General features: G+C 45.1%; 1 protein-coding gene across 5 annotated transcripts in view; it reads right to left on the reverse strand.

The window, feature by feature from the left end:
• The window catches only part of CACNA1I (calcium voltage-gated channel subunit alpha1 I), a 361,276-nt gene that overhangs the window by 99,270 nt on the left and 247,731 nt on the right, over positions 1-14,275 (reverse strand). For all 5 annotated transcript variants that reach the window (XM_081928146.1, XM_081928148.1, XM_081928149.1 and 2 more), the window contains one exon: positions 8,604-8,701. In XM_081928146.1, coding sequence (XP_081784272.1) covers positions 8,604-8,701 — 98 coding nt within the window. The remainder of the gene's footprint in view (positions 1-8,603; positions 8,702-14,275) is intronic.

Consider the following 14,275-nt stretch of genomic DNA (forward strand, 5'->3'; position numbering starts at 1 on the left):
ACCCATCATACAGAAGGAGATGTTAGAATTCTGGACTATGGCTACATCTATACCAGCATTATGATACTATTTTAATAGTCGTGGCTCCCCTGAAGCATCATGGGAGCTGTAGTTTGTTAAGGGTGAACTGTAGTTTGTTAGGGGTCCTCTATTCCATTCACAGAGCTACAATTGCCAGAGTGGTTTAATAACCAAGCCCTCTTTCAAATGAACTCAGGGCGCCTGCCCTCCCTAGGCACTGACAACTGCCATTACACCGCTGGTCATAAGTATTTGAGTGCCTTTGTCACAGCAAAATTGCTCTAGTTAATCTCTTTTTAAAATTGTGGCCAACAGGAGACTCTACACCCTGGTCACATGATAATCTTTCTGGACAACCCATTCTGAATTAAGGACCTTAAAATAGGAATCAATAAAACATTTTGACAATATTTCATCACTTGAACATTTTGTCCACTGTCTCAGCCTATGCCTGCCTTCAATTTACTTATTTTAAAGTACTTATATTCCACTGCTTCTGAACAAACAAATAATTCAAAAATCTTTGATGCATTTACATAGGTGGAGCCTTTTCTGACCAGTCCATGTTCGTTTCTGTCCACTTTCCCCTCGCTCCTTTTACATCCCTTTATATTATTCTTTTCCCTCTGCTAATATCCACTACTCTTCCAATTTTAGCATCATCTATGAATGTCATTAACAAGTATGACTCCTCCATGAAGATTATTAATGAAGACATTAAATAAGGTTTGTGGGAAGGACCCAAATGTTCTGTCACTAATCTGTGCCATGTCTAGCTAGACACCTGCTACCAACTCAGACCATTTCCAATTTTTCATTATTTTTTCAAACACAATCCTCTTGCCATTTTTCGGTTATTGCTGCTTAGCACTTATAAAGCATTTTCTGAGTGCTGCATTAAAAGATAAGACAGTCCCTGATTACAGACTCAGAATCTCATAAACATGATACAAAAGGAAAAGGGAATGAGGAGGGGAGAGGAAAGCAAGCACTGGAGCACTTGATGTGACAATGTTTCTATGCAAATGAAAAAACCAGAAGTTTCCCCCCTCATATTACTAACAAAAATGCCTCTTTGATCAGAAGTACTGAAGATGTGGCTGGAAATCCCTGCATTTATAATAACTGGAAAAAGAAACACATTAAAGTAAAATTAATCCCAGAACAGTGCTGGTGCTACAGAGATACTGATGTGGCAAAGAGGACTGAATATTAAAAAAATAATGCTTTATTTATATGTGTGATTTTTATTCATGCTTTAACAGGTTATGGTTCGGTGTTATAGTAGGGAATTGGTAAATGTTAGACTATTCAGAAACAATAATAAAATATGTATACAACTAATAATAATGATACACTGGGGAAATGGGGCTTTTAGTTTGGCTCCCTTATGTCCTGCACCCACTGGACTGAAAAGATTGCTCAGGAACCAGCATCAACATTTCCATGCCAGCTCCTGCGCAGACCTGAAAATAATTTTTCAGGTTTGCCGATGCCACCGGTATCAAATTATTAGGTGCCTGGATTTGTCAAGGCCTGAATGCCTATTTCAAGAATGAGGATGCACAAGCTCCACAAAATGTGTCTGGAAGCTTGCCCAACATGTCTAAAAGTTTTCCCCCAGACACATTTATTACCTTTCCAATATTACATTTTCTCACATCTTTAGGCACGGACTCCCAAGACTGCACTTCTGTGTTTAAAATAACATGAGAGGCAACCCCGAGGAAGCAAACCCTACCATAAATCTTTACGTATTGTCAGAAAGAGCGGTGATGAATGGCTGAAAGTGTCTCACAAAACCTTACGTGGAAATTGCTTCTGTGTATCTGAAACAGGTAAGCAATCCCACAGAAGCTCCGCAAATTGTTCTTAGCGCAATGTAGCAATGGAACAGAAACCTGTTCCAAACACAGACACTTTTGAGCATCACTGGAAGGAAATCGAACCCAGCGCAGATGAACAGGTGAGTCTATGCAGATAGCATTTGGGTTTCAGTTCTCAATATTTCACATTTAGTAAATATTGCTTAGCCTCCTTCTCCCTAAAACTCCTCCCAACTCTTCTTACCCCTAAGGAATGTGAGACCTGCATGTTAAAAACTGGAATAAAAGGGTGTGGTGGGAGAGGGAGTTTCAGGTTAAAAGTGAGTAGCAGGCAAAGGTTTTGACACTCCCTCTGTTCCTGACCTTTTCAGGTGCAAAGCATCCCCTCTCTTTCCTAGAAAACCCACCCAATTGCTGAGGTCACAGAGGCGCCAACCTGAGCAGAAGATTGGAAGGGCGATGACACGCACATGACATGCGTGTAACACAGGGAGGAGCCAGGGTGGAGCCAAACGCAGCGGCAGCACGGCTTCTATAGCTGATGGCTCCTCCTCTCTAGTGCTCCGCCTCTTCTTCCTCCTACCACTGTCATTGGCTGGGGGCTGTTTCCCCCTCCTTCACCTCCACGGCAGGAGAAGGAGTCACAAGCCACTGAAGTCACACAGCGCTGCTCTTGGCTCTGCAACTGAGTGGTCTCAACATTGGGGTTGTCCGGTCCCCCCCCAAAATATTTTATTGGGGCAACTGAAGAGACCTGGACCCCCTAAAGTTGATGCCTATGTAAGGTCAACATGGGAGGCCCCACCTGCTCTGCGGCTGACTCTTTTAGGAGGTGAGAATGAGAGAAAGATACCTTTCGGTAGTCTGCACTTACAAGTAAACCACTCAAATCCAAACCTCCCAGACTAATTGCACAGAGAAGAACATATACTGTATTTTTCCATCTATAAGACGCCCCCATGTATAAGATGCCCCCTATTTTGGGGGACTCAGATTTAAGAAAATGGGGGGAGATGGCCCCGTGTATAAGACCCCCCCCTAATTTTTGACATTATTTTTAGGGGGGGAACCTAGTCTTATACACAGGAAAATGTGGTACTTTGAATTTTGCACTTCTCCGAGCTTTGCAGTACTGTTCTCAGCTCAAAAACATAACAAAAATGCATGAAATCGTATGTTTTAGGATAATTTTTTTTAGAAAAGGCATACATTGAGCTAAAATAATCTATTTGAATACATATTTTGTGGTACATAGTGCAATGTATCAAATACTCAAACGCTCTACAACAATATAACCAAAGTAAAAACAAACAAGCCCATGTATGTGCCATAGTAAGACTAGTGATATTTTAATTGCCCATCCCAGATAATGAACTTCTCAAGCTAAAGTGAAAAACAGGAATGAAGAAAAAGCACATGGCAGGGGCTGGGACCTACTAAAGGCTTCTCCCTTTTTTTTTTGCAGGGGTGGGGAGAGGCAAACTTTGTACAAGGCCAGAGTGACAATCCTCTGTACTCACTTGGGAGAACGAATGGAAGAATCACTTCTCTTGGCTTCTCATTTCCCCAACAACAAATTCAGTTCACTTTTGCAGCAATTTGTGATTCTTTTCTTTTTATAAAAACCCTCATGAAAATTCTTCAGCATTTTGCTCCTCACAAACACATTTTGTATGCACTGCTGACCAATATACACAGTACTGCAAGCAATTTACCCTCAGATAATGCATCTTTGTTATGTTATTTTCACCAAGATGATCGTTTTTTTATGCACACACTCTCCTAATGTAAACCACGTTTGGCTGAAGAACCGAATCCCAAAATTTGGGCCAAGAGTAAATTTTAAAGGATGGCTATATTCCAGTTCTCATATCGCTTTGGAATGTGTGGATTTGATAAGTTCAGCTTTTCAAATGCAAACTGAATCTTATTTTTCTGCCATCCCAACTCAGTTGCAGTTCAGGAAACAGGCATAGGAATGAACAGAACACTGTATGAGCCATTGTGTTAGATGGCCTACTATCCTGGAGTGTGGTGTGAAGCAGGAGTCACCCTAATGCTTCATCAGAAAGGCAGGATAAAAATATAAATCAAGGAAAACCTATAAATAATTACATAAAGATTTAATCTACTGAACAAAGCAATGAAAGGGGGTTCCTTATACAGTGTGATGTGCATAGCCTCACTTTACCCTTCATCAGGCAAAGGAACCCTGTCTTTTTTTGGTGACCCTGCACAGAAATAGTTATTAATAATTACTAATTCATTACCAGCCGCTGTGTGATGCCTAGTTGGGCAAACACTGCTGGCATTATTTGATCGGAGTTAATAAACACAGTGGAATACCAGCCGTGCTGCGGCCTTGGCTCCGCATTGCCCTCAGGAGGGAGGTGATATTTTAAAGCAGCAAGAAGAACACAATCCCTGCTTCTATTCTATTGTGCTCTCGCACTTTCCCTCCCTATTAACTATTCTACTGAAACGCGTCTGTTTCTCTGGCCTGAAACCTGACATGTTGGGGAGGGGACTCCATTAAACTATACTGTGTGTGTATACAGAGCAACTGCATCCCGGTTCACACCGTCGCCTAGCAGATTCTGATGGTTCAGCTCCCAGTGGAGCCTGACTCATATTTATATATCATGCACACAGAGCTGCAGAGGAGGAAGAAGGGACAAAAGTAGAAGCAAGACGAATGGGGGGGGGAAGGTGCCCATTATCTCACTTCCCTCCATGTAGCATAGGTCTTAGAGTATTTTTAGATTACAAGGGGAGTCATGCAGGAGACAGCAAATGCCGTGCTCCTGGTCCCTAACTTGCAGAGCAATGGCACAGTTTTAGGACTGCTTTACACCAGGTTGCTTCCTTGCATAGATATCACTCCAAAGTTGGGAAAAGGAGGCACACCATGCACACATCACCGTATGATTGGTTACATCAAGAATGACGAGCCCTTGTCAGCTCAAGAGCGCCATTCCCTTCTGGGTAACTTTCCAGAGGCAATAAAAGCAGGCAGAGCAATGAATGCAAATTTTGCATTTGCACAGTAGACATGCCCCTCTCTGTTCTTCATCCAGGGAAGCAAGAGGCTTATCAGAGTTCAAGGACACCTTCCAGGCTGTCAAGAACACTCAAAGATAGTGTGAAGCAGGGCCAGTGAGGGATGTGGCTTCAGGAGAGTCCTGAGGCCCAGATAAGGAGACTTGGATGGCCATGTTTGACCCTGGGCCCGAGGTTCCCAACCCTGGGTTAAATGTTGGAACATGTATTCATTCATCTGTGTTCTTATGCTTCAGCAAACCCAGACATAGCTAAGGCTCCATCTGCACCATACATTTAAATCAGCAGCAAACCACTTTAAACAGTGATGACTTCACCCAAAAGAGATTTTGAACTATAGTTTGTTAATGAGGGTGCAAGAGTTTTTAGGAGACACCTATTCCCCTCACCGGGACACGGGTGGCGCTGTGGGTTAAAGCACAGAGCCTAGGACTTGCCGATTAGAAGGTTCGCGGTTCGAATCCCCACAATGGGGTGAGCTCCCGTTGCTCGGTCCCTGCTCCTGCCAACTTAGCAGTTCGAAAGCACGTCAAAGTGCAAGTAGATCAATAGGTACTGCTCTGGCGGGAAGGTAAACGGTGTATCCGTGTGCTGCTTTGGTTCACCAGAAGTGGCTTAGTCATGCTGGTCACATGACCCGGAAGCTGTACGCCGGCTCCCTTGGCCAATAAAGCGAGATGAGTGCCACAACCCCAGAGTCGGTCACGACTGGACCTAATGGTCAGGGGTCCTTTTACCTTTTTTATTCCCCTCACACTGCTACAATTCCCAGTGTGTGGTTTAACAATTCTTTTTCCCGGGCAGACACAGAAAACTGCAGAACAAGAAAGGAGAATTCGACTAAACATTAGGAAGAATTTTCTGATGGTAAGAGCTGTTCTGCAGTGTAACTAACTTCCCTGAAAGGCAGTGGACTCTTCTTCAGAGGTTTTTAAACAGACGTTGGGTGGTTATCTGTCAGGGGTTCTTTAGCTGTGATTCCTGCTTTGCAGGGGGTTGGACTAGATGACCCTTGGGACCCTTCCAACTTTACAATTCTGTGATTCTAAGTATCCAGGGAGAAAGGTCACTTAATAATCTACTGAGCAAGGCTTCCTAAATCAAAGCATATTTATAATAGGGAATCAAACCAATAAAATGTCTGTAGCTTCTCCAAATGCTACCAGCCCAGTCCAAGAAAACAGGGTAAGGGCTGGAAATTCTCCCTTCTGTGCTTAAGGCTCTAATTTGCTGCTGCAAAGCCATTATCCATACACATACCAAATGCTTGTAAATTAGACTTCCAGTGAGAATGTTTACATTTGGCATTTAATTCATCTGACTACGCCTGGGGCTTTGCTACCGGCTCCTCCATAGGCTCCTGATGTTACCTGGACTAGTTGAAGGAATATAAATCATATTATTCTGTGCTTTAAAAAGCTCTTTTCAAAAAGTACTGGAGTACTGAAAGTAGCTTAATACAGAGACCAAGATTTCAAAGCAGGCCTGTGAGATGGGGCCTTAGGGATTGGGGGAGAAAGGGGAGTGTAGGGGACACTGCCAAGTTAAAAATCCCACACCTAACATCTTAGCTTCAAGGAAAATGGAAAAATAATTACACACTTCCTACATGACCAATAGACACTAGCGTCCCAAGGGGCAACCTTCTGGTGAAATCCCAAAACTAGTTCCAGAAATGGTCCCTAGGGTTGTTTGAACATCACACTTATACAAGATACAATCCGTGGTCCTTGTTGCTTTGCCACTTATATTAGGAACACAGGAAACTGCCACTGCTCCACTTAGCTCAATACTCTCTATGATGATTAGCAGTGGTTCTCTGGGTCTTAGTCTTTTGTAGCCTTAATTGGAGAAGCCAGGGATTTAAATGGAGACCTGCAAAGCATGTCCTCGGAGCTGCACCCACCAAACCACCACCCCCACCACATGATGTGTATGCTTTCCTTATCTCTTCTTCTCTTGGATAGGCTGCTACAAACAAAGGAAACTGCCATATACTGAATCAGAAGATTGACCCATTGAGCTCCATGTTGTCTATATTGATTGGCAATGTGTCTCTAGGATTTCAGGTGGGATCTCTCACAACTCCACCTGAAGATGTTAGAAGCTGAACCCAAGACAGTGGACCCTCCAGATATGAACTTAATTCATCCCAGGGGTCTGTACTTACCCCAAAAAGTCCTTATCCAGAGGTGCTGCTTCTGCGCACGGCACGATAGAGTGCTTCTGCGCATGTGTGCGTGGTGAAACCCGGAAGTGTATACACTTCCAGGTTTGCCACATTCACAACCCGAAATTATGTTACCCGAAGGTAACATAACCCAAGGTACCACTGTACCTTTTGCATGCAAGGCAAAGGCTCTGTCCCATAGACACGGGTCTGGAGCTTAGCATAGCCACAGCAAGTATTGCAATGGTGTGAGAAAGATGTGGAAGAGTAGAGGGAGCAGCAACAAAAGCAGCCCTCTGTGTCCCAACTCTTCTTAGTGCTGCCCTAGCCCATGGGTCTAATAACAAATCCCTTACACAGAAGTTATCAATAAATGTAGGACAAGCCCAGGACGAGCACAGTAAACCTAACTTCCTTCTCTACAGCAGGCAGATCTCCCAAAGACTCCAGTTTCATAAAAGGAAGAGAAGTACAGTTTGAAGCATCCATAATCAAAGCTGTTTACTCCTGTCTCTCAAATTCCCTTTATCGCTGACACAACCATTTGGCGAAATCACCCACTCTCTAAGAGGACCACAAGTATGAGAGACCTTTTCTCTAAAATAGTGTTCAGCACTTACACCATGACCTACAACAGGGTAATGTCCTAACCTGAAGTGGGTCAACCGTTGGCACCATAACCTTCCCAAAATGAAGCATTCTGAATAAACAGACAACCTGATTTGTTTGCACAAAGCTTGTGCCATGGTTAGACTGTGTCTGGTCTTTATTGAGCATTTATTCCAATCTGTTTACAGGATAGTCATGCGACAATGATAATTCATTCTGATTCGCTTGTGTGGGGTTCACACGTTCTCCGATTAATTCTTCACTCATTCCACACCTTGCATTTCACCATCACTTTCCTAACAGCAAAATGTTTTTTGACAGAGCCGGTTAGGGGAATCCCGCCCATATCATCTACCAGATTCCCCCTTACCCATCTGCCTGATGATGCTTCCAACAAACCCCAAAATGCTGGTAAGACGGAACTTCCTTTTGCAGAAGCCTTGCTAAGTATTTCCTAGTAAGGCCTGTTCTAAAGTTCCTTTAATCCCAGTTTAGTGTTTTAGCTCAGAATTTCTGTTGTGAATGCTGTCCCTTCTATTAAAAGGATTTTGCTGTCTGTCCACAGCTCATGAATCCCCCAGACAGCAGTTCAGGAGGATGGGAGAGATCAGCATAGTCTGGGTTCAGGTACCAAGTAGCTGGAAGGGACTGGATGTGCTGGATAAGCTGATTTGCTCTGCACACCTGCCCTACGAAAGCTTCCCCAGACAGCAGTGCAAATGGGTGTGAGAGATCAGCAGGGGCTGGACGCAGGTGCCATGTGGCTAGTAAGTTCTGAATGTGCTGGATGAGTATGTGTGCTCTCAACCCCAACCCCCCTAAGAAGAGAGAGAGAGAGAGAGAGAGAGAGAGAGAGAGAGAGAGAGAGAGAGAGAGAGAGAGAGAGAGATTGAAAGAAGAAAGGCAGATAGACCTACTAGGCACACGGTTGATGGCTTTGAGGGGCCTCAGGACGCGCACAGTGCGGATTGCAGACAGGTTGATATTCTGGAGATCCAGAGAATATTCCACCATCCTGCAAAAAAAGGAGAGAGGAAAGATAATGGAAAGTGAGAGACATGCTTGAAACTAGCAGGGGAGATGAGCAAGGCAGGAGCTGAAGCTGTTCACATAGGCAGGATGGCACAAAATCCCTTCAGTGTGTCATTTCTTCCTCATCAGACTATCCTGAGACTTTGCCGGTAGAGAAGTATTAGAAATGAAGCACTGCTCCATGCATGCTAATCATATGTGAGTGCGCCTCCTGCCTGCTCGCCAAGGCTGGAGATACCAAGCAAATGACTGACATTCAGGGCGGCATATCTCACGCTGCATGTCAACGAAGGGGTGTTGGTGACGCTATAGAGACAATGATCAGAGCATGGATCCCCTCTGGGAGACCCTTAGAACTGAGCATGAGCACCTGGTGCTTCACAGAAGCAGGCGCCAAAATCCCACGGTGGAAAATCGAGCTGCCACAATCCATGCCCTTTGGAATAGAGATGAGCTGAAAGAGCAGCTCTGATAAGCTGTCAGGAACTCCTAGCCTGGAGACTCTGCTGAGCCCTCTTCCTGGCATTTACCTGCTTTGTTTGTTGCAAGGGATAAGGGACTTTGCTGTGGTTATAGAACACTGCACCCCCCATTGCCCTGGAGGCGGGAGAGAAAAGATCAACAAAGGGGCCACCAAGCCAAAAAACATTGGAAGTGAGCTCTTGAACCACAGAGGCTTGATGGGGGAAGGAGAAAGGTTAGCCTGACACTGAGCGCAGTGGCATCAAACAGATTTCCTGACCCAGATGGTGGCACTTGTGTATGCAATACATATTTTCTAGGAATTTCCTTGGATGTAAGAAAGCAGATACTGCTGTTTAGAGATGAGAAACTGGTGGTGGGAGAGATGACGATGACAAAATCTGACTCCCAAAGACCTCCCTCCTCGCACCCGGTCCTCTGAACCCATTGGCCTCTCCCTTTCTGTATCATGCAACTGCCTTTCAAAAGCCTTTGGAAACTTCAGGTTTCTATGGAAAGAGACACTCATATCACTTTCACTCTCCAGTGCTAGTCCAGCTTCACTGGTAGTTACCAATTATGTTTCCAGGCCAAAAAGCCAAATTCAAAGTGCTGGTTGTAACCCTTAAGCAGAGGTGGAGCTAGCTGCTTTGGCACCCAGAGTGGGCAAATGCTGTGCACTTGGGGGCAGTGCTAGCCGCCTGTGGGGGTGAGGCTAGCGTCCCAGGGGGGCGCCACCCGTGGCAAGCATCCTGGGGGGGGCACCGCCCATGGCAAGCATCCTAGGGGGGCAGGGTGGCGATGTCACCCTCCTTCAAGGATGACACCTGGGGCGGGCCGCACCCACCGCACCCCCCTTCCTCCACCAGTGCCCTTAAGATCTTCAGAAGTCTGGGACTAGGACATCTGAAAGACCTCTCCCCTCCCCATGAACATACCTGTGTGCTCCCCTGTTGATTGTCCCCTTGACATTCAAAGCATGGCAGATATGAATGCCCCCCATCCATTCTTATTATTTTTCTATGGTGATGAGAACCTGCCAGTGCACTTCACTGCTGACCTTTTGACAAGCAGCAAAAGCTGGGTTTTTAAAAGAAGATCTTTGGGGCTTAAGAAGTAATTATTTGGTGCTCTTCCTGATTTTTTTTTTTGGGTGTGTGTGTGTTTGGTTCTGTTCTCATGTTGGTTGTGTTTTATGTATCATTGTTTTAAACTGCTTTGTTACAATAGTTTTATTAATGAGATGTCATGAGCTGCCCTGGTGGGCTGGTCTGATAGAAAGGCAGGGTAGAAAGGTCAACTAAATAAGCAAGTAAATACACAGAGCTGTCCCAAGCATGGTGTAAAAGTGATGCTGAGTGTGTTTAACCCCCTGTTCCCAATTTCCCAAGTCTATGTTTCATTGAACTGGCTTTATGTATAAATAAAATTGCATTACTTGTCCAATCAGCATTAGCAAGCCAGGGACTGAGGAGATTTCACCCCTCCCATATAGATAAGGTTGCTGCTAAGATCAGCTGCAGGCACTCAGTGCAGTTTATCATTCATTTATGCTTAGAACCCATTTAGCTCTGTGTATAGTTGTATTATAGTTGTAGACAGAATAAAGAAGATATTCTACAGAGCTGCTCTCCGAGTCGTTTATATACTCTGCTAGACTCTGCTAGACTCTGCTGTGCGACTCTGCTGTCTTCTTGTGGAAGTGAATCCGGTGCTCACAACTCTAAGCTGTGAGTCCACAGCACTTTGACCTGTCCCTGTGCAGAAAGAAGGTGGTCTCTGGAAGTGCTACCCAGCTCGCCTAGCCCAGTCGGGGCTGAAGTGCATGAGTCCAGTTGGTGGTACTGGCTCAAGGGCGATGCTGACATCGGTTATGGGCCCAGTCGTTGCTCCAGCTCGCCTAGCCCAGTCGGGGCTGAAGTGCATGAGTCCAGTTGGTGGCACTGGCTCAAGGGCAATGCTGACAGGGACCCATGGGCTAGGCTTTGGAGATGTAGCTTGCACAAACCTCATTTGATAGAATCATAGAATTGGAAGGGACCCAAAGCATCATCTTGTCCTATCCCTTGCAAAGCAGGAATCACAGCTAAAGAACCCCTGGCAGATAGCCACCACGTCTCTGTTTAAAAACCTCCAATGAAGAACAGTCCAGAATTTAATGGAAAGAGAGCTGTATTTGAATAGGTAATTTTTTATGGTGCACATGGCATTATGCTTCAATCACGCCTCACACCAACACCAAGTGAGATGCTGGCAAATGATTTTTAAAACAATTTCCTTCTTGCTGTGAACAGCAGCAGGAGTTTTGGCAGTGTCCTGTTTTCCATAAGAACCTGTCTTAACCTTGACTGACCCTGAGTGGCACAGAGAGGAAGGAACACAGCTGAGACTGAAAGACCAGCAGCGTAAAGCTGCATTGATGCTGAACCCAGACAGGGTCCAACATTGAGCCTGAACTAAAGCCTGTCAGCCAAGAGCGCTGTGAACCAGAACTTTCAATTCGGGATCTGCAAGAGAGCACTCCTGAGTCAGATGCCCGTGAGGAACCTTTCCCCTATACAATAGGAGCCTCATCCTCCTCACTCCCATGCCTGTTTGGCAACAAGGGAAAGCAACACTCAAGGTGGGAGACGTCTGGTAAGTAATTGCGTGGCAAGCTCTGGGCCAGAAGAATGTTCATTTAATGTTCTGCTGGTCAGGAAGGGAGCAGAGCCTTGGAGGGATGATCTAGTCCAGGGAAGAGGTCCAGAGCTCATACAGAGCAAGATGTTCACTTGCAGCTATCCAAGGTCCTGAAATTCCAGCCTGCCACTACAATCTCCCTAACTATGTGACTTGACAATTGACCAGGTGAGCCACTGTCAGACAACTTCCATGAGCCCTGTGAGTTCTGTTTTCTGTTGTCCTGGACCATGCACAGAACTGAACAGCTAATGAACGAAAGGCGAGGTGGAGTATCTGTTGCTGCTCCCTCTGGGAGGGGTGGCTGATGGAGCACTTCACCTGCATCTTAGCTTCCTAATGGTGCTGACTCTTCAGCCCTTGCTCAAATGGAACTATGCCCCCTGCTAAAAACTGGCTTACCAGAACAACTGCCAGAATAAAACACTCACATGACATTTCAGCCCACTGTAAAATAATGATGTCATCCTTGTTCATATCCCATCCCTACCTTCTGTGATGGTTCTTTCCTGCTCACTCATTCCATACATATCCAAATTCCAACTTTTTTCTTTGCTAAGGGCATACATGGCACCCTGAACTGCTTGGGGGAGATAAACTACAGTGGGTTCTTTCCACCCTGCTGCCTTTCATCTTTGAGAAGGCACATTTGTCCTATTCCTAGTGGGCCGGACTGACTAGCATTAGGAGCCTAAACCACCTAGCATCAAGCAAAGCTGTGCTCTGAATGAACCATGCACATAGAATGATATATCCTTACTTCACCCAGTTTGGCTCCAATAACGTTCTAGGAAGGACTGGTATGCCAGAAGGCAAATAACGGAGGGACATGAGGGGAATAGAAACTGAATTCTTGTAGGCAATAGTGTCTGGATCTGCCTCTCAGGGCTTATTAAAAGTTGATTTTCTCACCATCAGGCCATTCCCAAGGAAGGCTAAGCAGACTTCTCTCAGCTGACTACGCTGGAGGAAATAAGTGCAGGAAGGAAATGTGAGCTGGGATGAGGGATTCAAGGGGAGACCTCAGATGGTCACCTTGAAACCTTCAAGGAAAACTAATTGAAAGACCAGAAGCAGGGGAGTATAGGGCCTGAAGAAGGAGACATTTCCCACAGAGCCTTCATAAGTCACCATTAACTTTTTTTTAAAGTCTTAAGTGTTTTCATTTATTGCTAGACGCCTTGAAAGGTGGGAGTTGAATATATTAGGTCGGGGGAGTGGGGAGGATAAAGAATCAAGCTGGAGGAACCCAAGTCAGAGAGAGGGGTTTGGTTTGGAGCTGAGGTGGTGGCCAAGCACAGAGCTTTCCAGTATTGCATAAGGAAAGGGGGTAGCAGGAGCTGAGGTGTCTTATGAGGAAAGAGAAACATGTGGTTATACAGGTCTAATCCTGAGTGGAACAGAGGCTCATGAAGCCTGACTGGCCCATGGTCTCATTCCATCTTAGTCACAGGGAGACAGAGAGATTGGCTTATAGAGTATTTTTGGACATGTGACTTAAGTGGTCTTTGAGAGCTCCTTGTATGCTATTTATGAGCATGTCTGGTCCTTGTTAAGGCAGAAGGGAGAGTGGAAGAGAGGCATTTATGTAATGCAAATGTGCATTCTGATAAACGACTGGATGGGGAGAGAGGGTGGGCATTCACAGCACAAACTGAAAGAGGAAAGAGTCACCTGAAGCACCCTGTGTGAAAATGCCCCAGCAGGCCAATCCTATGTGCTCAGATATAAGTCTGTGAGCTCAAGCAAATGTGTGCATAGGATTGCAGCCTTAGAGTGACTTTGGATTTTATGAATCTTCCCTGGAGGAGATTTGTGCCAAGTGCCCTCGCTGGAAGTCAATAACAAAATCTCTGCTGGCTTCGATGAGGTGAAAGTCTTGTTTCAGGTATGGCTGCATCTCTATTGCAGGCTTGACCTGCTGCACCCCAATTAAGGGAAACACAGACAAATAGAGTATCTGGGCTTTCACAAAACCCTGCAGCCTACGCAGCAGGATTTTTTCCTGAATAACCTTTAAAGCAGAGCAGTTTCAAGAAGCAGCAGGGTGTGCACTCCTGACTGTGGTGTGGGGGAGGCTGAGGGCCGGCTCAGACAGTGACAATGACCTAGCATAGACCCCTCAACCTGAGAGCTGTTAAAAAGGAAATATTTTGTTTCTTTTCTTTTTTAAAAAATTCATTAAGGGGTGAAGAGGAGTGACTCTTCCATTTTTCGGGGCACTCTCACTTCAAAATGCTCCCATTTAGATGTACTATTCCATTGCAATAAAGGTCGCTTAATACAAAGCCAATGCATTTTAAGACCAGAATGGAGAAACATTTTTTTTAATCTGAAATGAGGGTATGGAGGGAAAGCCTCAAAGTCAACCTGAAATGGAAACAACCTATTTACAACTAGATGAACGTGCCAC

The sequence above is a fragment of the Podarcis melisellensis genome (assembly GCF_964234715.1).
Source record: "Podarcis melisellensis genome assembly, chromosome: 10".
In the NCBI taxonomy this organism is placed as follows: Eukaryota; Metazoa; Chordata; class Lepidosauria; order Squamata; family Lacertidae; genus Podarcis; species Podarcis melisellensis.